We start from the raw sequence: 24,213 nt of genomic DNA on the forward strand, positions 1-24,213 counted from the left end.
GTGCTCTTAATTTTTTTTTTTTTATAGTGGGTCTTGCCGAATCCAGAGTTCAGTGATTATTTGAGCTGGCTGGCCAGTGAGCTTTGGGGATCTACCCGTCTCTATCCTCTCAGCAGCAGGTTTCAGAAGAGAGTCATCTCTGAGCTTTTGTGTGGGTGCTGGGAATTCAACTCCTCAGACTTACATGGCAAGCACTTCACTGATTGAGCCATTCTTCCTGTCCTTCATTACCCCTTTTAAAACATTCACAGACAATGTGGAAGTGCCAAGAAGTGCATTTTATAGTTGATTTTCTTTTTCTAATTTCTCCATCTTTCCTTCAATATCTGCACTTAGACATCAGAGATGTTCTACAGTAAACTCAGTTTTCTAATGATAGCATAGTGGTAGTTGGCCTTTCTGTTTTTTGTTGTTCTTATTTTTATAGGGTCTCATGTAGCCCAGGGTGGCCCCAAACTTTCTCTGTAGCCAAGGATTACCTTGAATTTTCGAAGCTCCTGCTGCCTGCCTCCTGTTGCAGGGTATTTGATCCCATTGTGAACCTGGAGATTGTGAATTGTAAAAACCTGTTTCTTGTTTGTTGTGGTTCATCCCCAACACACACCTTTAATCCAAGAACTTTCTGGGTTTTTTTCTTTGTTTGGTTGGTTGTTTAGTTGGTTGGTTTTTGTTTTTGTTGTTTTCTGAGACAGGGTTTCTCTATGTATTTGGCTATTCTAGACTTGCTTTGTAGACCAAACTGGCCTTGAATTCACAGAGATCCGCCTACCTCTGCCTTCCCAAGTCCTGGGATTATAGGCATGCACCACTGCACCGGGCAAACTTTCTGTTTATTTTAAACAGGTGGTTATGGTATGGCTCAGCCCTAGCACACACCTTTAATACAAGAGACAGGATTAAATAAATTTATCCTGTGCATGGGATTAAATAAATTTGATCCCAGGTCAAGAGGCAGAACAAGAAACCATCTGACAGGGGTTAAACAGAGAGGAGGGACATTGAGAGAAGGGCATTTAAGACATGGGGCTTTTTAGCTTTTAGCTTTTGGCTTTTGGCTTTTTCTATCTGGAATGTGAGCTGAGTAAGAACCTGGCTCTTTATTGGTAAAATCAAATGATTGGGAATATATATATATATATATATATATATATATATATATATATATATATATATATATATAGCAACAAACAACCTCCTAATGCTAGGGTTATAGATGTCAACCACTAAGTCTAAGTCCAAGGTGACTTTGGTTAGTTGGATGGTTGGTTTGGGTTTGTTTTGGGTGGGTTTTGTTTGTTTGTTTTTTGGTTCTGGGAATTGAACCTTGAACTATACGGACAGCCCTATTCTATTTGCTTGCCACTGCACTGTAGTTATTTACCCACAAATGCATTTGGTTGAAAAGCAAGGAAATCTACTGGTCACCCAGGTAAGTGAATGTCTAGGGCATTTAGTCTTCTTTTGGCCCCTTTTGGTAAAAATTAAGTTCCAAAACATGACATTGCAATTCACATCATGTATCATGTTCACCCTTTTTTTGGTTGTTGTTAAAGCTATTGAAATTGCTTAAATACCAGGAGTTTGGTTGAGGGTGAATAGGGAAGTCTGAAATGTTTTTAATCTTGTATTTGGTATTCTTGATAATATTAGAAGAGCAGCAGAGCCATGAATTCAGTCAATTTTTTGGCTCAAGCAGCCTCCACTGACTCAAGTGCTTCTCACAGGAAGAAAAACAGAAATAACAACAAAAGCCTATGACCTAGGGCTTCAGTTGACAGGAAACACAACCTGAGCCAGGAATGTGACCTGGCTGCCAAGGCAAGTGGATGTGATCTGAAGTGGCACTTATAGTAGACCATTGGCCAGGATAAGAAAGGGTATAATCCCAAGGTTCACTTTGCTAGGGTTAGGTCATACCTAGAGAGTAGTGTTTTCTTCTGTGTCTTGAAAGGGATCTGACAACTTGAGCTTTACCAAGTTGGGTGACAGGATGATGAATTGCTAGAATCCTTTTAAGAACAGGTAGAGGATTTGGGGTAGTTTGTTGTTTAAAAGAAGGAAAATCCTAACCGTTCTATTTTACCAATGAAGACTCAGAAACCAGATGCTGGGATGAAAATCTGCTAGCTCAGAGAGGGATTAACCAGCTAACCTTCCTTCTCAGTTCAGGTCTGAATGAAAAAACCCCAGAAGGCTCACTAGCTCAGTTGACAGCCCAGGGACAAAAGGCAAAACAAACAACAATAACAATAACAAAACAAAACAAAAAGGCCAAAGGCTTGCTCTCTCAAAGCCCAAAAAGCCAAGGAGCTGAGGAGCTGAAGTGTAAGCTAAAGCCAGAGCTTGAGCTAATAGCCCCGGTTCTTCTTCTCCACACTGTCTTAAATACCTTTCAACTCAAAGTCCCTCCTACTCTTTAATCCCTGTTGGCTGGTTTCTTGCTCTTCCTCTTGACTTGGGTTTAAGTTTTTTAGATCTGATATACGGAGAGCTCTTGGATTAAAGGTATGTGCTAGAGCTGGGTGAACCACACCATAATCACCTGTTTGAAATAAACAGAAAGTTCTTTGATTAAAGGTATGTGATTGGGCTCAACCAAACCAAACAAACAGGGTTTTACATTTCACAATTTTTGGGTTCACAATGGGATCAAATATCTTGCAACAGTAGTTTGCCTTGGAAACTAAAAGACATGGGGATATGGAATGACTCTTTTGAAACCATTGAATTGATACTAAACTTGATTGTATTTTGGTCATTTTGCCTTCAGCTCATTCTCCTACTGGGCTCGTTATGCAAAGGGAAGACATTACTATGGAATGGATTTTCTTAGCACATAAACAAAGCAAAAAAAGGTAGACCCATATAGACAAAATTTCTGGATTAATTATAAAAGGTAGACTTGTACTACATCAGTTGTCAGGAACAGACCCGGCTGAAATTGTACCTCTTACTAATACTGAGATCATGCCATTCCGGGTGATCAATAAGGACTGGCAAAGAGCTTGTAGTAATTAGTTGAGAGAAATTAAATAATAAATATCCAAAAGCAAATGTATGGAGTTTATAAGAAGAACTAATTGGATTCTTCCACATAAAGAAAACAGCAATTCCAGAGGCACCAACATCCTATACTGATGCAAACAACGTGGGGATGAAAGGTTATAAGTCAGACAAAATAAGTCCATATACCTCCGTTCAAAAATCAGAACTGTATGCAATCTCTAGGTATTATTAAATTTTCTTAGATCTCCCAATATAATTTCTGATTCTTTATAGGCAGAAAGAGTTGTTTTGCATATAGAGCCTGCTTAATTTCTTCCTGATAACTCAGAATTAACCTTGTTATTTTTGCAATTACAACAGGCCATCAGAAGCAGAAACTATTCATTTATATTATTCATATTCAGTCTCATATAGGTTTGCCAGGTCCACTGGCACAAGAAGGTGAGGGAATTGACCAATTACTAATAGGGAATGTGTTAGAAGTCTCCAAATTTCATTAGAAATATCATGTTAATGAAAAAAGTTCAAAGAAAAAAATTATATCATTTGGTAACAAGCTAGAGAAATAGTAAAAACATCCTACATGTTCTCTGTATAACCAAATTCTGTTACCTGCTGATAATAACCCTAGGGGTACCAAAAGAAATGAAATCTGGCAGATGGATGCTTTTCATTTTGCAGAGTTTGGAAAACAGAGGTGTATACACCACACCATTGACACGTGCTCAGGGTGTCAAGGGTCAGCTGCTTTAAGCTCTGAAAAGGCTGATTTTGTAATTGCACACTTATTAGAAATAATGGCTCTCACAGGGACACCTGCACAAACTGAGATAGTTACTTACATTCAAGAGCCGGTGCATTGTGCATTCAAAAAGGGATTGGCAGCCAGCCACGGTGGTGCGGGTTTGTAATCCCAGCACTTAGGAAGGCAGAGGCAGGCGAATCTCTGTTAGTTTAAGGCCAGCCTGATCTACAAAGCAAGTCCAGAATGGCCAAAGCTACATACACACATACCAAAAAAAAAAAAAAAAAAAAAGTCTCAAACAAACAAACAAACAAACAAAAAGAGATTTGCTGACCCAGCATCAGAAAATTTACAAATTGGAAAGTGTGGAGAAATGACCCTCTTCAAGATCCTTTCCGATTCAAAGGTTCTAATGAAAAACTTTTGAAGAAAGGTGTTACCATTTTTCTCTTCCAGGCCCCAATGTAAGGATAAACCACAGAAATCATGTTCAAAATAGATTCCAGGACCAGCAATTTTACCAGTAGGTGAAAGCACTGGCTGCCAACTTGGCAAGCTGCTGACCACATGGTAAAGGAGTGAACTTGAAATACATTTTTCCAGCCCTTTACTCTGAGACTGATGCTCTAACCAAGGACCATGTATGGAGATAACCTAGAACCCCTGCTCAGAGGTAGCCCATGGCAGCTCAGTGTCCAAGTGGGTTCCGTAGTAAGGGGAACAGGGTCTGTCTCTGACATGAACTCAGTGGCTAGCTCTTTGACTGACTCCCCTGGATGGGGGAACAGCCTTGCCAGGCCACAGAGGAGGACAATGCAGCCAGTTCGGATGAGACCAGATAAGCTAGGGTCAGATGGATGGGGAGGAGGACCTTCCCTATCTGTGGACTTGGAGAGGGGCATAGGCGAAGATGAGGGAAGGAGGGTGAGACTGAGAGGGGAAGAGAGAGAGGGGCTCCAGCTGGGATACAAAGTGAATAAACTGTAATTAAAATAAAAAATAAAAATTAAAATAACTAAAATAAAAAGGAGGGAACTCCAGAAAGTTGTCCTATGACTACCATATGCAAGCCATACTACATATGTGCCCCCCAAACAAATAAACATAGTAAAGTCTTTAAAACAGACACCATGAGAGTATCAATGTTAAAAGTATGGAGAGAAAGCAAACCCATATCTACTTCTGGTTTTGCTTGGTGTTCATAGAACCTTTTGAGTAAAGGTTTAAGAAGTAGTAGTATGAATGTATGTTTTTGTCACAAAACCAGGTGTTTGGTATCTCATCACACCTATGGCCTTCTTCATATGTGGTTTTTAGGATGCATCATTTGGACAAGATTTTATTTTCTTTTTTATACATTTATTGATTTATGTATATGAGTGTTCTATCTGCATGTACACCTGCATGCCAGAATTGGATATCAAATCCCATTATAGATGGTTGTGAACCACCACGTGGTTGGTGAGAATTGAACACAAGACCTCTGTAAGAGCAGCCAGTGCTGCTCTTAGCCTCTGAGCCATCTCTCCAGCCCCTAGATAAGATTAGAGGTAACTCGCACCTTTAATTCTAGCACTCTAAAGGCAGAGGCAGGATGTCTGAGTTCAAGGCCAGCCTGGTCTACATAGCTAGTTCCAGAACAGCTACAACTACATCAAGAAACTCTATCTCAAACAAACAACGTGAGAGAGAGAGAGAGAGAGAGAGAGAGAGAGAGTATTTGAAAGAATTATGGTTTTTGTCCTCTGGCCAAAGGTCCAGCACTGTGGAACAGCTTGTCATTAGAGCTTATTAATCATTAATAATAAAGTAGCATACAGTAGAGTGTGTGCATTGCTATCATTTTTCTCTTTTTGACAGACAGTGAGGCAGGTTAGTAATTGTCATTTTTATTTACCGGTCCAGAAACTAGTTCTTGGAGATGCTTACCTATCACAATAATGAGTGGACCTACTGCTGGATCACAGGCTTTTTTATTTCTAGTCCACTGTTCTTTCTCCAAAAAGTAGGCTTAGAACCTTCCTTGAATTCAGATGATGCTTTTCTTTCTCAATTATTCTGGTTCTGTGTGGTAGGCAGGGTGTTTTGGCCAAAAGACAGTTTCTAATGTAACTGTTGTCCCCAGTTAATTTTGTGCCATGAAAAGCTTCCAGATGGGGCTAGAGAGACAATGGCTCAGCAGTTAAGAACATGTGTGTTCCTGCAGAAGACAGGGTTTGGTTCTCAGCACCCACATCGGGGGCTTACAGCCCTCTTTAACTCTGGTTCCAGAGGATCCAGCACCCTCTTCTAGCATCTTGGGCACCAAACTCCACTTCAGTACACACACACACACACACACACACACACACACACACACACCACTCATACATACAAAATAAAAATAATGAACAGTCTTTAAAACGTAGTCAGCATCCACTTCTAATGATGTTAGAGAATATTTAACCATGGTCAAGTATGTCTGTGTACCACATGCATGCCTAGTGCCCTCAGAGATGAGAAGAGCATCAGATCCCCTTGAACTGGAGTTACAGATAGTTGGGGGTTGTAAAAGAAACTTTTATTCGCCTGCTTTGATTGTTTTCTTGGAAGATTACAGTGGGCCACCAACATCCGTGTTGGGGACTGAACCCGGATCCTCTACAAAACCAGCAAGCCCTCCTAACCACTGAGCCATCTCTCCATTCTCCTTTAGTGGAATTCTTATCCACCAGAAAGACCTGGGCTTAAATATCGGCTCTGACAGAGCTGTAGCTATGGCAGCATCATCATCTGGAACCCCAGTTTTGTTCTATGTAGAATGTAGACAGTAAAAGCGCTGCCTTTTGAGGCTGTTGAGGCGCTCAGGTACGGGAATGAATGCAAAAGCACAAATACTGGGCTGTTTTTGAAAAAAAATATTGTATGTTTTCAGTTGTCTCCCACACACTTTTCTACTGGATAGTACTGTGTTTTCTAATTACTTTCTCTGAAAAAATCTTAGCAGGCTGCGAATAAATCCTACTCGGTGGTATCCTGTTGTGCCGAGAAGCCATAAAGGTTCAACAGAGCAGGTGTATCCTGAGTGCCCAACCTTGAGCTGACTGGCCTCTAAGTAGCTTGAAATCAGGCCCTTCCTCCAGTACACAGAGAGCATGGTCCAAAGGTGCCTGACCAACCTGAGAGAGTTGAGTGAGTCAGCCAGACCCAAAAGGATGGGAGTTGCCTTGGTAGAGAGGGAGGGGATGGCCCCGTGAAAGGACACCGCTATCAGTGGGCTGCAGAAGTGAACATACGCTTGCATTCGCGTTCTTACACTTCTGGGGCTAGTCATGGAGCCTCTCAGAACTTCGGTTTCCTTATCTGGGAAGAGAAAGAAATTAGCCAAAGGTGGTGGCCCAAGCCAGTACACCTAGCATCTTGGGAGGCTGAGGCAGAAATACCACAAATTAGAGGCCTATGGGGACTACGCTAAAACAAAGAGAAACCTATCCTGAGCCACTGTTTCCAGTTTAAAGAGCTGCGAGACGGGTAAGCCAGTCCGAAGAGAGGGACGGTGTGTGCGGAGAAGCGGGGAGCTGTGCTCCCAGGGTCACGTGGCTCGTGGCCGCGCCCCTGTTCGGCGAGCCCCGACCGCTGCAGCAGCAGTCGGTGCGCGTGCGCGGAGGCCTGCGCGCTCTGCGGCGCGGTCCGCGGTGGAGGCGGCTGGAGAGGCTAGGGGGTGGCGGATGGCTCTGCGGGGCCCGGCGGTCTTCGGGCCCGGTTCCCGCGGGTCGTTGGACGAGGTCGGGGCCGAGGGGCGCGAGGCTGCGGCCCTTGCGGCGGCGGGAGTCGCGCTGGAGGACGATGAGGAGGACGATGGCCGCCGGGGCCTGCTGCGCTGGGACGGCTTCTCGGCCTGGCTGCACTGCGTGTGTGTGGTGGGCTTCGACCTGGAACTGGGCCAGGCGGTGGAGGTGAGGGCGAGCCGCACCCCGTCTCCACCCCGGGCGGCCGCGCATCCCGGGCGTGGCTCGCAGCCCCCGTGCGGCTCAGCTGGGCGGCGCTCCTCCGGCCCTGCGGTGGGAGGACCGAGGGATGCGGCCCGGGGTGAAAAGTTCCTGTAGGCCCTCCTATGTACTTGTTGATGTTCGTTTTTTAGAAGAAGACACAGTAATAACTGAAGGGTAACGGCACCCAGAAAAGGCTGCAGCAGGCAGGGTGTTTGCTCGGGACTTTCAAGAAAGGAGCAGTACAGACATATGGTGAATTAGTGTATATACGTTGCAGGTCCAGTCGTTTTTGGCGCACAGATTGTATTGTCAGTTGCGCTAATTCCGCCAAATCCGAGCCAAAATGCTTATCTCAGCATGCGTTTTCTCTTTTTTCTCTTTTTGTTCCCCATTTCTGGATGGTGTGTCGTTGGGCCCCTAGTCCCTCCAAGATTCTCCCTCCCATTACAAATAGAATCCGAGGCCTTCTGAATGCTAGGCCAGCTCGCTAGGCGAGAGCTGTAGCCCCTTTCTCCCCCCTCCACACCCCGTTTCCTGCTGTTTCTTAATACTGATTCTGTAACAGTTGCCCGTAACCTAATAATGTCAGGGAAAATCATTGGCTTGTAAATGTCAGTTAATCCTTCTTTATAACATCTTGTCTAAAAGGCCTTCGAATCGCACTCAGTTTTGGCATCATTTAGCATCCTTTTTTTGGTAGCGTAAGTGATTTGTCTTACTTATGGAAGGGAAAAGTTATTAGAAAGACTTATGTTCTGAAGGTTTTGGTATTTTGTTATTGTTTTTTTTAGGCGTCAGTGAAAGATTCTTATCTCATTCTAACTTTGGTGGTCTGAATTGACCAAGAAAATTGGCCAGGGAGGTTGTTCCAAATGAGAAACTACTGCTTTTGTGTTCCACCTGTCTCTTTGTCTTTTGTGTCATTACACGGTTCAATTAAATACTGAGTTTTCAGTAAGATCTAGGCACTATGCAAGTTAGTGGACATAAAAAAATAAAGGATGTTATAACCTGTGTATGTGGATTGAGACAATAGAAGATCCAAGAATTAATCTCCGTGGTAAGTAGTCAGATTTACTGTCTGACACATTCTCAGTCAATATTGTTGATAGATGCAGTTAGTACATACAGCAATTCTGTATTTCATTTGAGGTTGGAATAGCAATCTCCAAAGACTGAAGACATTTTCCTTAAGATTTGTATTTTTACATAATGTGTAGGAATGTTTGCCACCACGTCTGTGTGTATAGAACATCTGTGTCTTATGCCCGTGGAGACTGGAAAAGGGGTCAGTTCCTCTGGATCTGTAGTTACAGTCCGTTCTGGCCGTCCAGGTGCTGGGAACTGAACTCCAGATTCCTCTGGAAGAACAGCAAGTGCTCTTAACTGAGCCATGTCCCTAGCCCCTAAAGACAGTATTTTAGGCTAGTTATTTAATGATAAACTGAAATTATATGTGTAGCAAAATAAAAATCGGAAAGCAGAAGCTGTTGTATTTGGTTGCATTTAAAAAAAAAAAAAGATTTGTTTATGTGTGGGTGTTTTGCTTGCATGTGAGTCTCTGCACCACACTCATGCCTGGTGCACCGGGAGGTCAGAAGAGGGTGTCTGGTCCTCAGAAGAGGGGTTACAGAAACCATGGTCAGCTGCCCCAGAAACCAGGTCCTCTGCAAGAGCAGCAAGTGTTCTTACCCATTGAGCCCTCTCTCTAGCCGAATTGATTGGTTTTTATAATCAAATCATTTAGAACATTGATTTTAACGAGTATTTTTTTTAATATTATAATAGAATTGGGGTGCTGACAAATATGAACCACTACAGGGTGCATACCAATTAAGTTATTATTATTAATTATGCTTCTCTGACATTCAAAAAAGAATCAACAGTATGAACTTCCATTGAGAATGAATAAGACAAAATTCCATTTATAGTTAGACTATTTGAACTAACCCATGTATTCTTTGTTACATTTTGTGTCCAGTTTAAGAATCACTGCTTTTAGAAAGTAAGGGTAAGAATGAAGGTTCTTTCATAAAGAATCCAAAGAAAGATAAACACAGTAAGATACAAGATGATTTTTGTTTTTCTTGGAGACCAGATCTCACTGTAACCTCGGAGTACATGTAGCCCAGGCTGGCCTTGAGTCCACAGCCCTCTTCCTGTTGAAGTCTACACCCCTCACTTCTCACCTCCCCACCTCTCCACTTCCAGTGCTGGGATTAGCTAGTAGTTATACGCTGTCGTGTTTGGGATCGAGCAGTCTTGTTTTGCTTGTCTTTAAGAACTACTACATTTATTTATTATGTGTGCACATGTGCGAGTGTGCACACGCCTGTTCACGACAGCAGCGCACAGACACAGAGCAAGATGTGGGTCCTCAGCCTTGGCAGCAGCAAATCCCTTTTTCCTAAACAACTGACCCGTCTCACTGGCTTTTGTTCTTTGAGACCGGGTCTTTCTATGTAAACCAGGCTGGCTTCCAACCTAAGAGATCTCTCTACTTCTGCTTCCTGAGTACACCAGAGAAAATAAAGAGTATTTTGTCTTTGTTCTTTCTAAAATGAACACAGAGCAGTAAATAATATAAGAATATAGTTGCAGCTATATTTTGTTTATACCTGTGTTGGAAATGGACAGGAGTAGTATGGGATTAGAAAGGGAGACTTGTGTTCCCAGTGTCATGTATAGTGGCTCCAGCTCTGTGTCTATAAACTACTACGAGGGAGAATGAAAAGGAAGATTAAAGAATTGCAGTCATGGGTTGGAGAGATGGTTCAGTGGTTAAGAGCAGTGTCTGCTCTGCTAGAGGTCCTGAGTTCAATTCCAGAAACCACATGGTGGGCTCTGATGCCCTCTTCTGGCCTGCAGGTGTACACACAGACAGAGCACTCACATACATTTAATGACAGTAAAATCCTGGAGCAGTGTTGTCCACCTCAGAATCGGGACTGAGAGGCTGGCGGATCTTCTACGCCAGAAAGGCTGTATATTTGTTTTGTTGTGGAAGACAGGGTCTCTCTGTGTAGCCTAGGTGTCCTGGAACTCACTATTTTTTTTCATTCCTGTATAATGAGATTTATTATACAGGGTGGAATGAGACAGAGACAGAAACAGAGAGTGTAGAAAAAGAGAGAGAGGGGGATGGGATGAGGAGCCTTAGGAGAGAAAAGTCAGGGAAGGGGAGAGCAACCAAAGCAGAGTGGGCAAGAGAAGAGAGAGCCTGGAACACACTCTTTAGATCAGGCTGGCCTCCAACTCAAAGATCCACCTTTTTGCCCCTAAAGTGCTGGAATTCTAGGTGTGTACTACTGGACTATATATTTGTTTCTTAAAAATGCAGAATCAACACTTAGAGAGTCGTGTGATATAGCTCCAGTCAGAATGAGGTACAAATGAATAATCTGAAGAGAACAGTTGAGCCATGAAGGAACATCACCCTTAAAAAACAAAACAGCACAAAGCAACAAAATGCAAAATTAGAGCCACTTTACATCAGCTAAGAGCCATCATGGAGTAACAATCAGGAACCTAGTCTACGCAGGATGTGGTGCAACAGACCTGTAAGCCTAGCCCCCCCAAAATTGTAGGGTGGCCATGGCCAGCCTGTCTTATAGGTGAGTTCCAGGCCAGCCAAGGCTACGATAGGGCAGCCTGTGCCCCAAACAGGCCGCAGCAACGAAACAAACCACATACAAGTTTGAGCTACACATTGCTCTATTTGTGGGAAAAAAGTAGTCTGTGCACCATTCTTTTTGCAAGGTAAATTAGTGTTGGGAAAGCATTTGGAGTGGTATTTGAGACTTAACAATGTGTTTGGGTGGCAATGATTTTCTAGAAATCTTTTTCAGTTTTTTTTTTAAAGTAACACTGAAATGTAAACCAGGATTTTGATTACTTCTGGTTTCAAAAGCTTGATTTTCTCTAGGATGCGAGCTATCCTGAGTGAAAAATGAAGCTGCTCAGAAAAAACCCCTGAAGCAATGCAGACCTGTGAAACGCCAGTGATAACTTAAAGTGAGATTCCTAAGTTCCTTCCGGGCGGTTTGCCTTCCCCAGAGTACCTCCCTTTACACAACAATACTGAATAAAACATGCTGAGCACTTCCAATCGGGAAGTCTGGAGTTTAAATGCTTGAAACCCTTAAAACCTAATTTTTTTTCATTTAATCAGTTTATGAGAGTTCCAGTAAGTAATATAGGATCAATTTTGAGGGCCGAGCCGTTAAAGTTTTGCAGGTATTTATCATACTAGGAACACTGAGGTTGTCTGGAGAGGCCACAATAGTTGGCTTACTTATCACCTATCGTGTGCAGCAAACTGTGTCTTCTGTAATGATAGCAAAGTACTGGACACTGGGTGCTGCATAAAGGAAAGAAGCTTATTTAGCTCACATCTTAGCTGTCCAGTAGCACAGCAGTAACATCTGCTGTTGAGGGCCTGGCTCCTTGACATAGTGCGTGGCATTACAGTGAGCACATAGGAGAAACACATGGAGGGGAGAGAGGAAGCAAGTGATCATGGGGGGGATCCTTTTTAAAATAAAATAAAAAAGTTAACAGCCCTCATAGAGGAGCCTATCTTTTTGAGACCATCATTATTCCTTTCTAGGCCACTAGCTCAGCACTGCACTGGGACCAAGCTTCCTACATAGGAACTTTATGTGGACACATACAAACCATATGCAAACAGCATATCTATCAGGTACCTTCGTAATTTTAATTCTTAAAAACTTTTTAATATTTTTAATTATGTATACGTATGTGGGTATATGCACATGGGTGCAGGTGCCCTCAGAGGGTCCAGGGGTCAGATACCTCTGGAACTGGAGTTATAAGTGATTGTGAGACACCGGACATGGGTTCTGGAAATCAAACGCAAGTCCTCCTAACCACGGAGCCATCTCTTTATCCCTGCTTAGTTATCATTTGAAAGAGATGGATTCTTCTACCAGGCATGGTGGTGCACCTCTGGTTTTCCAGTGCTTAGGTGAAGGCAGAAGGATTTAGAGTTCAAGATTATTCTCAGCTACCTACTATGTTTGAGGTCAACTTGGGCTACATGAGACTTAATTTCAAATCACACAAACAAATAAAACAACAAAACAATGACAAATAGTTGAGCTCAGGCTTGTGAGAACAACCTCAGGAACACAGCAAGAGCTCAACTGCGCATCTTGTTTCTGTCTCCTGGATACTGAGACTACAGGCACAGGCTCTTGTGCCCTGTTCTCTGCGAGCTGACAGTGGTAAGGATAGTTATTATTTAATTCTCCATTATTGGTTAATGGGAGAGTTGAATAAAGGCATGAAGTAAGTTTTCTACACACTAAGTGAAAAAAATTTAATGTAAGATGAAAATTATTTTTAATCTTAAAACTTGAAAAGTTAAAATTTTACATCACATAATAAAAATTATATGTATATTCACTTAAGAAAAATTGTAGAAAGAGAAAATAAAAATCACTTGTTTCATGTCCTAGATATAATTTGATAGGAAAATCAAAACAGTTAAGCAGTTCCTAAGCATGGCCAAAGGAAGTTGAAGGAAAATTCAAAGCCTATTTCAGATTAGTGAATGGACTTTATACTGAAATGCTATGATCTTCAGTAAAACAGAAGGCTGTCGTACAGTGTAATCTAGGTTAAAGGTTGGGAATGGCTAGCGGGCATAGTGTTATATACTTGTAGTCCTAATCTCCCTCAGAGGCAGGCAGATGTCAGTGGGTTCAAGACTGGCCCAGTCTACAGTCAGTTTCCAGTCAGCCAGGACTACACAGTGAGACTCGACTGTCTCAAAACAAGCAAAAATACAGGAACACTTTTTTTTGAAAGGAAAATGTTTAATGATGGTTATACTGGAAGAGGGAGACTCTTGAGGTCACTGGGAGAAAAACTATAATTTCTGCTCTATGACTTTAAGGGGAATTAGTAGCTCTGCCCAGGCTGTTAGTGATTTTGCTTGTTTTAGCCCAGATAATTTGTGTATTGTAAGATCTACCAATTTAAAATCACAGTTCAGTGATTTTAGTGTTTTTCTTAATCATACAACTAGTATTACTAATATAGTTGCAGGACATTTTCATCACTTCCAAAAGAAAACCAATATCCACTAAAAGCCCTTTCTCCCACCCTCTGGCAACCCTAAATCTATGCTCAGCTATGGATTTGCTTTTTGTGTAAATTTCACATGAATGAGATACATGTAGCCTTTTCTGTCTGCTTTCACTTAGTATGTTTTCAGGTTTTATCTGTCAGGTGTGTCTAGTCTTTGATACTGTAATACACTTTGCCATCTACAGAGGTCATGCCCGAGAACTGTGGGAGCAAGTTACAAAAAAGAAAAAAAGTATCTCAAACATCTCAAAGTGTTTTAATTAATTTATTATTTGGTGTTGGATTGTACTCATTGCTTTCCTGGGTGAGACATGCATCTCAAGATTGGATACATTTCCTTTTATACATGTTTGGATAGGCCACATTTTGTTTATCTGTTCATCTCTTGATAGAAATTATTTCTACTTTGGCTATTGTGAATGCTGTAAAGGATACTCCTGTACTAGTTTTCATGTGGACATATATTTCCCTGCACTTGGTTATGTTTATAGAGGTGAAATTGCTTGGCCATATTGGATATGTGATTTAGCTTAAAAAAAAAAAAAAAAAAAAAGCTGGCCCAGTGGCGCAGGTGCATATCTGTGAGTTTGAGGCCAGCCTGGTCTGCAGAGTGAGTCCAGGACAGCCAGGGCTACACAGGAAAACCCTGTCTTGAAAAACAAAAACAAAACAAAAAACCAAAAAAAAAAAAAAAAAACAAAAAACAAAAAACGCTATCAAAGTGTTTCTACCAACAACCTAAAAGGGTTCCAGTTATTCCTGCTCCTTGCCACTCTTATCTGTTCTTTGGAATATCCAAATGGGTAGGAGCAATCTTTTATTTTGCTTTCATTTTCATGTTCCTAGTGACTAATGGTGTTGAGTGTCTCTGTGTGCTTATTAGCTGTTGACCCTTTTTATTGTTGTTTGTTTGGTGCTACCAGGGTGGAACCTAGACTGTTACATGTGCTAACATGGTAGGCAAGACTAGATCGTGTACTTAGTTACACCTCTGGCCCTGTGGTTACGTGTGTGCGCATGTGATGCCCTAGTAATCCATGTTCTTAACCATCTCTCCTCGGAGACCACAGTCTTCACGCTGAAGGTGGGTGTGCAGGGTCGCGACAGGCACATCTGCCTTTGTGGACGTAGTTTGTGTAAGACACTTCTTGGCTTGGGATATAATATATCACATACACACACACATTCTGTGTAAAGACAGTGGTAAATAAAATGAGACAGTTCATATCTATATATGTGGATATATATATATATGTAAATTTTTTCTTTGATTTTTTTTTGTTTGTTTTTTGTTTTCATTGTGTTCCCTCTACCTTTTCTAGGCAGGGTTTCTCTGTGTCCCCTTGGCTGACCTGGAACTAACTCTGTAGACCAGGCTGGTCTTGAGTTCAAAGATCCATCCGACTCCTTCTGCTTCCCAAGTGCTGGGATTAAAGGCATGTGCCACACCACCACCTTATGAATTTTTTTCTATCTGTTATTATACTTAGTCCTTAATTACTTTTGTATTGTCATGTAGTCACAGCTTTATTTATAACTCAGAAGAATCTAATACAGTTAACAGAACATGTGATGCTCTCCTGTACTTTAATTTTCTTACATTTTTTTGTTAATTTTTATTTTTTATATTAATCACAGGTTATTTACTTTGTATCCCAGCTGTAGCTCCCTCCCTCATTCCCTCCCAATCCCACCCTCCCTACCTCATCTCCTCCCTGCCCCTTTCCAAGTCCACTGATAGGAGAGGTCCTCCTGCCCTTCCATCTGACCCTAGCTTATCAAGTATCTTCAGGACTGGCTGCCATGTCCTCCTCTGTGGCCTAGCAAGACTGTTCCTCCCTCAGGGGAGTGGGGGGAGGTAAAGGAGCCAGATGTTGAGTTCGTGTCAGAAATAGTTCCTGTTCCCTGTATTAGGGAAACCCACTTGGTCACTGAGCTACCATGGGCTACATCCAAGCAGGGGTTCTAGGTTATCTCTATGCATGGTCCTTGGTTGGAGAAAGTCTCATAGAGGGTCCCCGTGGCCTTTTTCTTACATTTTTATTTATTTTTGTGTGCGGAGTTTGTGAGTATAAGAAATAATTATTGAAAGAATAGTCCCATAAGACCAATTATAGAGTTGTTGAAGATAAGTTGTTCTAGGCCACTGTTACATCATGATTGAGTCCAGCAAACTGCATATTAACTTAGCTGCAATCGGCTGTGGTTTGAGACAGCCTCTACATAGTCCAGGCTGACCTTAAAATCTTCCTTCCTGGGCTTTTTGAGTACTTAAATTACAGGCACATACCAATTCCCCTGGCTTGTAATGAGATTTACATAAACCAAGACTTAAATAGAACATAGTAGTAATGGGTTTTAGATGCTATTTCTGCTTTAAAAATTGCAAGTAGAATAATGTCAGTATGAAAAAAGGGAGATGTGGGTACATGTGAAAGTGTATATTAATACTGCTTCGCTAGAACTAATGTGAGGGTGTATCCTCGGACGGAGCAAAGCTGGCTTATGTTTTTAGATCTTCTCTAGGCTAGAGCCTGTGCTAAGTGTAGAGACAGTGTGGTAAGTAAAACAAGACAGTTCTTTTATGAATTCCCATTGAGGAAAAAGTTAACCATGGCTTTTGTTTTTGTTAAAAGTGACAAAAACTTAACCTAACTTGGCATAAGAAAATGTAATTTTGTTTGTTTATACTGGCCTCGACTAGTAGCAGGCACACAATGGTCCTCTCATGCTACATCGCCAACCCTTGTTTTACTCTTATTATTTTAAAGATTTATTTATTACTTATACAGCATTCTGCCTGCATGTATGCCTGTGGACCAGAAGAGGGCACCAGATTTTACTATAGATGGTTGTGATCCACCACGTGGTTGCTGGGAACTGAACTTAGGACCTTTGGAAGAACAGCCAATGTTCTTACCTCTGAGCCATCTCTCCAGCCCTTGTTTTACCTTTTATTTTGAGACATGCCTCACTCAGTTGCCTAGGCCAACCTTGAACTCTCTGTAGTCAAGGCTATCTTAAGCTTAAAATCCTCTTCCCTTAGCTTCTCAAGTAGTTCTGAGAGTAGGTGTGTGCCATCAGATGTAGGTGAGAAAACAATTTCTTGATGATACTGTGTCAGAATTCATAACTAAGTGTGATTCAAAGCACAGTTAAATTTATCAGTTAAGCAGTGCTGTAAGGCTTTGGTTTTGCCACCCTTCTCTTTCTATTTAGACTGACCACAGTGATATAAAACGTGAACAGCAGGTAGAAAGTCACTAGAAGACAATACAGCACAGTGTCGCATGCAGTACCTACATGCTGGCGAGTCCTCGTAACACTGAGCTGTGCCCCAGCTGCAGGGAAAAAGTTTTGTTAGAAGCAAAGGGTATTTAAGAAGTTTGAAAACAAATTTGTGTGAGCTCTGGCCCAGAGTTAAGAAAGATAAAGCTCTTAAAATATTAGAAGAAATAAAGTGCTAAAAAGTGAAGACATCATTGTTCCCTGAATTTCAGTATTTCTGTTCTTAACTTGTACCAGAGCTCTTCGTCCCACATCTTTTTACTTAGCACTTGTGTTCATGCTACCTTTTTTTTAAAGACAAGTTCTCAAGTATCTCAAGATGACCTTGAACTGCTGTTACCAAGGAAGATCTTGACCTTGAACTTCTGATCAGATCCTCTTGTTTCTGTCTCTAGAATCCTGGGATTATTATGTGCCACTGTGCCAAGCTTATTGTGGCTCTGGGGACTCAAACCCAGGGTTCCATTCATGAGTTCTATGGCCACTGCAGGTACTAAGCTAGGAAAACACATAATAGTTACTTAAAGGAACAGGTTGTGTGTGGTTAGGATAGGCTCTGTGGTGGAGATTTTTAAAATTTTAGCTAGTTTTTCCTCTAAATATGTATTCTCTTCATTTAGTCTTGCAAGCAGGCATGACTACAGATGGCACCACAGCACCAACTGTGATTTCTTAACAACTGTTTGGCATAGCCAACTAGAGTTTCAGAAGTAACCATTATATGCTAACATAATTTAATCTTTTTCTTTCAGGTAATATATCCTCAACACTCCAAACTTACTGATAAAGAAGTAAGTAAATACATTTCTCTCTATAGTCTTCTGTTAATTTTGCTTGCTTTTATTGGGGTATGTGTATGTCAACATCCATGGCTCTTGTTTTCTTTTTCAGAAAACGAATATTTGCTATCTGTCTTTTCCAGACTCAAATTCAGGTAACTATATTAAAAGATGTTTCTCTTGAATCTTGTACTGATATGGGTTATATTCTTCATACATGACAAATAACCAGTATGGCATGTTAAAATGCATACTTAATTTTAGTTCAACACATCATTGAGTTTGAGTTTTTGTTTAATGATGCCTAATCCTGTCATTATTGATTTCATTTTTTTCAGCTCTTAAGGTAACTGTTATAGTATGATTAGTTAAACCATACAAAGAACAGTAAATTCTTACAATAAAAGCAAAATAGTATAATTGATAACTTAGAGTGTATAGTTTACTTTCAGTTCAGAACTTAGGAATTTGCGTGCAATTGTGCAAAAGCAGTAAAAAAAATTTTTTTTTAATTATGTGTGTATATTGGATTATGGGTCTGTGCACATGAATGTAGTGCTGCCAGAGGCCAGCAGAGGTCAGCAGGTCCCCTGGAGCTGGAGTTAAAGGCAGTTAAGAGCCACTCTGGTGCTGTGGAAGAGCAGCAGGCTGTCTTAGCCACTGACCATCTCTCTAGCTCCAAATTTTTTATGCAAGAACATAGTGGTGGAATGCTACCATCAGTTCTTTGCGGTTGGTTAAATGGATTACTGTGTCATGTAAAGCTTGAAATCTGCTTAGTTTATAGAGCCAGGCACACATTTGCCTATTATTATGCTTGATTTATCTGGTTCCTATGAGCTGTGCTTGTGTGGTCCTAATCATTGACATCTTTCAGGCTACCTCTGTGTTTTACTTTCAGAGCAGCTTCATGGACTTAGAGAGACCAGAGCACTCAGCTCCTCAGGCCACACACAGAATCCTTAAAGCAGAGTTACTCCACTTTTCTTTCCCAAAAAGTTAATTCTATGGTATTTTAGCAGCCTAAAAATTTAAATTTATTTATTTTATTTATTTTAAAAACTGTGAATTGAACCTAGGACCTTGTGCAAGCCAGGTAAGAACTCTGTCACTGAGCTACTTGATAGCCTTTTTTCCTTATATTGTTTTGTTTGCTTTTATTTTTGTTTTTGAGACAGGACTTCATTACATAGCTCTGGCTGTCCTGAAACTCACTATGTAGACCAGGCTGGCCCTGAACTCGCAGAGTTCAAAAATCCACCTACCTCTGCCTCCCAAGTGCTTGGATTAAAGGCATGCACTACTGCATCTGGCACTTGATAGCCTTTTACATAATTTATTTAATGTTATCTGTCTGGGTCATTTTTTTTAAATAAGCTTAAATTCAAGTGTAAATCTATATAAATAAAATTTATAGTATTTTAGGTATATAAATGACCTACATATTTTTAAAAATGTCTTTTTAATAAAGTGCCCATCAAATGAATTATAGCTCATTTTACCCAAAGCCTGGTTGGAACGTATTAGTATAATTGGCAGAAGATGTTGAAAGCACAGGTCTCTCAGATAGATGAGTGTGATCTGGAACACATTTTGGAGCCCAGAGCTCATGATGCTTATACAGACCACTGCTTTTCCTCTGTGTCCTGCAGATGGAAGTTTTAAGTACCGTGCCAACTGTGAGATTGACTTAAAATTTCCAAAATAGCTTTTATTGCTGTGGAAAAGCAGAGCAGACTAGAGTCATAAATCAAGGTTTCCTTACCATGGTACAATACCCGCCCTTCCCCCACCCCCAAAAAAAAGTAGAATAGTATTTTAGGCTGTATGAAAACTATGCAGAAGAAAAGTTTTACAATTCACAGTGAAATAGTTGGCCAATCCTACAACCCTCCTCTCACATATACCTTAGATCGTTGTGATTTTAGAAAAAAGCATGGGTGGGTTCTTTTTTCTTTTAGCGCATTTTATCTGGGTATGAAATTAAAGTGTGCTTAACCTCAGCTACACATGCCAACTGTCCCCTCGTTATTTACCACTATCACCATATGAGAGTAAGTGTTCCTTGCACTTAAGTTCTGTTGGATACTCAAGGACAGTAATCTCCATATTTTAAACATGTCAAGGGAAAAAAGCTTAGGCTTAGTAGAGAGAATTTTAAGTAGCTATGAATTCAAGGAACAAACAGTCCTTGTTGTGGGTAGATTTGGCTTGCAGACAATATTTGTGTCAAGCAACAAGAACATTATAATAAACTGTATAAATGTTAGATTATCTGTATTGAAGGGCCTTTTGTAAATTTTTTAAAATTTTTATTAATTACAGTTTATTCACTTTGTAACTCAGCTATAGCCCCCTTCCTCGACCCCTCCCAATCCCACCATCACTCCCTCTTCTCCTATGCCCCTTCCCCAGGCCACTGATGGTGGAGGTCTTCCTCCCCTTCCATCTGACCCTAGCCTATCAGGTCTCATCAGGAGTGGCTTCTTTTGTCTTCCTCTGTAGCCTGGTAAGGCTACCCCCCACTCGGGTGTAGGTGATCAAAGAGCCAACCCATGAGTTCATGTCAGAGACAGTCCCTGTTCCTAAATTGGGAAACCCTTTTGGACACCGAACTGCCATTGCTCCTTCTGTGCAGGGTTCTAAGTTATCTCCATGCATGGTCTTTGTTTGGAGTATTTGAAGGGCCTTTTTTGTTTGTTTTTGAGACAGGGTTTCTCTGTGTAGCCTTGGCTTTCCTAGACTCACTTTGCAGACCAGGCTGGCCTTGAACTCAGAGAGATCCGCCTGCTTCTGCCTTCCAGAGTACTGGGATTATAGGCATGTGCCACTGTACCCACTTTTTTTTTTTAATGTCTGTGTAGACCAATACTTTTGTAAAATCTAAGCTCACAAATTAGAAAAAGGAAATTTTAAAAATATTAGAAAAACAAAACTGTAAATTTGTCACACTAGTATCAGATTGCTAGAAAGCTTTTAAGTGTATTCAACTTACATGTTCGTTTGGTCACATGTCAGTAGCAAGTGTAACTGATGTTGCTGCAGAGGCTACACTAATGCACTTCTACACTTCTGTATCTGCACACTTGTGCACTTCTGTACTTGTGCACACTTCTACTCGTCTATGCTTCTACACTTCTATGCTTGTGCACTTGTATACTTGAAGACTTGTACACACACTTCTATTTCTGCACTTCTATGCTTGTACACTGGTACACTGGTAGTTTTTGAATGGGCAGTTTGGCCAGAGACGTGGGGACTGAACAACTCTGACCTGAAGAGCTTTGCTTTTGAGAGAGGCTTTTATTAAAGGAAGAAAAGCAGTTTTCAATATCTGCCCTGATTGTCAGTGAGATGACATGAAAACAATAACTGGGGCTGGCTGGATGGGCTCGCAATCAGGAACACTGCTGTTCTTGTAAGACACCCGGGGTCCATGCCCAGCACCCACATGGTGGTTCTCAACTGTTCGTAACTCAAGTTTCAGGGGATCTTACACCCTCTCCTGGCCTCTGTGGAACACACTCATATATACCTGCAGGCTAACACTCATAGACATAATTAAAACAAACCTTAACGGCAACAGCTTGGGGCTGAGGCCATAACTTAGCCTGTAAAGGGCTTGCCATGTCCACATGTGTGTACGTGTGCATGCACACCCCTCACATACCGTGCTGTTTACTCGTAGAACGACGGTTTGTACAATGGAATGGCTCACTTCGTGACGACAGCCAGAAAGCAGAAAGGACGCAGTGCAGAGATATCCTCAAGAACCTGCCCTTTGACCTGCTTCTTCCAGCTAGGTTCTACCTTTTGGCGTTTTTAGAATCTCCAAGAAATAGTGACATTAGCTGGGAACTGAGCCTTCTAATAGCCTTCTAATGAGCCTTTTGTGGGAATTCCCCATATTCAAACCGTAGCATTTTCTAAAGAGAAACTCTGAGCCATTGGTATGGAAGTTTGTTTAACTGAATCAAAGCTAGACTATATCACTGAGCACTGTTCCCCATGCTTAAACAGGTAAGCACAAGTAGATCTGTATGTGAGGCATACACTGGTAATCCTAGATCTCAAGGGGCTGAGGCAGGAGGATCTTGACTTTGACAGCATCCTTGGCTACAGAGTGAGTTCAGGTCAGACTGAGAAACAAAGCAGAACTCTGTTTCAGAACACAAAGAAACTCATCTTTCATTTCTTCCCTCTGACAGCAAAGAAATATTAGTGTCTGGAATTGCCATTAAGTCGGTTACCTAATTTGGCTTTCAGAAAAGGTTGAACCGATTGTGAAGTTTCTCTTTTTCATCCCCTTTAGAATGTCATATAAGAAGGAAATACAAAAAGTAGTTACATGTGTAATGATAAAAATATTGAGCGTTATTATTTTAATCTAACTTATTACCTGGGGGAAAATCCAAGTGATAGTACTGCAAGTATGTAATTTTACCTCAGGTAAAACGTAACTTACTCTAATTATAAAGCCGTTTACTCTGTGTAGATGTGTGCGCGTACACTCATGTTGGTACGCACGTGCCAGTGTGCTGTCCTGTGTGAGGAGGCTGAAGACAATTGCCAGGCATCAGTTCTTTGCTTAAAGTAATTATTGCCTGATAAATGTAATTAAAATTTACATTTTAAGAGGCTTACTGAAATAATTAAAGTTGAAAATTAATTGGTAATTCAGATAATTAAGATGGTAAGTTGATTACCTGGAATCTTACTGAAGCTTGTATATTATGTTTTTAAAGGAGCTTCCTATTGTGAAAAGTAAAACACACACAGGACCAATTAATAGAACTTTGCCATTACCTACAAACCCTCCTCAGTCCTCTTCTGACGCATTCTCCCCTTCCTCAAGTGTAACCACTGATTATTAGAGTAAAAGCTTTCATGTTTTTCACTATTACAATCTTCGTTGTTGTTGTCATCTCTGGACCATGTATCCCAAAACACTTTGTCTACTTTTAAAAGTTTATGTATTTGGAAACTGGGCATGTAGTTTAGTGGGGTTAGTGCTTCCCTGACATACATGAATCCCTATATTTGGGGCTGGAGAGATAGCTCAGTGGTTAAGAGCACTGCTTCGTAACCAAAAGATCTGGGTTCAATTCGCAGCATCCACATGGGAGCTCACAACGGTCTGTAACTCCAGTTTCAGGAGATCTGACACCCTCCCAGACATACATGTAGGTGAAACACCAATGCACATAAACAAGCAAGAATCCCTTTATTCAGTTATTCAGTGCCTTATACTACATAAAAATGACATGATGGCACAACTGTGATGTCAGCACTGGGGAGGTAGGGACAGGAGGATCAGGAGGTCAAGGCTGTATAATAAGTTTGAGGACAGTCTGAGACCCTATCTAAATTTTTTTTTGTCCTAAATTTATATAAATGAGTATGGTGACACACACCTTTAATTTCAGCACTTGGGCAGCAGAAACAGGCTGAATTTGAAACAAGTCTGGTCTACATAGAGAATTCAGGATATCAGGGCTGCATAGTGAGACTGTATCTCAAAAACAAAACAGAAAAACCAAAGTTTGTATAGATGTAGATTTGAACAAGAGGGGTGTGTGTGTGTGTGTGTTTAGCTTCATTTGTTTATTTTTGTGAGACAACATCATTTGCAGACAAAAATATGACACTGGAAAATGAAGTAGGAAAAATTGTAAAGAAACTTAGGAATTAAGATATGCATTTTGCCTCTAAGTAGCAAGGAGTCCTTGAGTAAGTCCAGAGTTTATTTAGAGTGTGTGTGTGTGTGTGTGTGTGTGTGTGTGTGTGTGTGTGTGTGTGTTTGAGGTAGGGTCTCACTTTGTAGCTTTGGTTGTCCTAGAGCTCACTATATAGACCAAGCTGGCTGGCCTCAGACTCTAGAGATCTACCTGCTTCTGCCTCCCGAGTACGGAGATTAAAGGTATGTGCCACTACACCTGGCTAAGTCCTAGAATTTTTAGCTGTCTTTTTTTCCTTGTTTGAAACATGAAGAAATGGGTTATAATTATTTGTAAAGTTCTCTCCTTATAATATCAATGAAACTGGCTGCATGTCAACATGAAGCCATCCTGACTTGCCTTTCTTTTGTTTTCATTAGGTTGTCTTGGAGATACCCAATTTTGTTTTAGATTCCGCCAGTCTTCTGGGAGGAGGGTGTCACTGCATTGTCTTCTTGATCAATTTGACAAAGATTTACCAGTTTACTTAAAGGTTGGAAAAGTGGTCATGGAAAAATCCCATGTGAGACGAAACATTGCTTTAGAGCTAACATATTTAATCACCTTTGATAACATTTCAATATTGTTTGACT

General features: G+C 41.0%; 1 protein-coding gene across 4 annotated transcripts in view; it reads left to right on the top strand.

Annotated features, from left to right (window-relative positions):
* Positions 1-7,406: 7,406 nt before the first annotated feature.
* Positions 7,407-24,213, top strand: part of Dennd6a (DENN domain containing 6A) — a 55,918-nt gene continuing 39,111 nt past the window's right edge. For 2 of the 4 annotated variants that reach the window (XR_008720717.1, XM_055612371.1), the window contains exons 1-4: positions 7,407-7,686; positions 17,877-17,915; positions 18,016-18,058; positions 24,001-24,143. Coding sequence is in view for 3 of the 4 variants with exons in the window: in XM_055612371.1 (XP_055468346.1) it covers positions 7,459-7,686; positions 17,877-17,915; positions 18,016-18,058; positions 24,001-24,143 (453 nt within the window). In the remaining variant the exon portion in view is untranslated. Of the gene's footprint in view, positions 7,687-12,371; positions 12,425-17,876; positions 17,916-18,015; positions 18,059-24,000; positions 24,144-24,213 lie in introns of those variants that run through there. The other 2 variants (XM_055612372.1, XM_055612373.1) reach the window with 2 other exon arrangements.

Source organism: Psammomys obesus, unplaced genomic scaffold, assembly GCF_907164565.1.
Source record: "Psammomys obesus unplaced genomic scaffold, mPsaObe1.curated_primary_1811, whole genome shotgun sequence".
Taxonomy (NCBI): domain Eukaryota; kingdom Metazoa; phylum Chordata; class Mammalia; order Rodentia; family Muridae; genus Psammomys; species Psammomys obesus.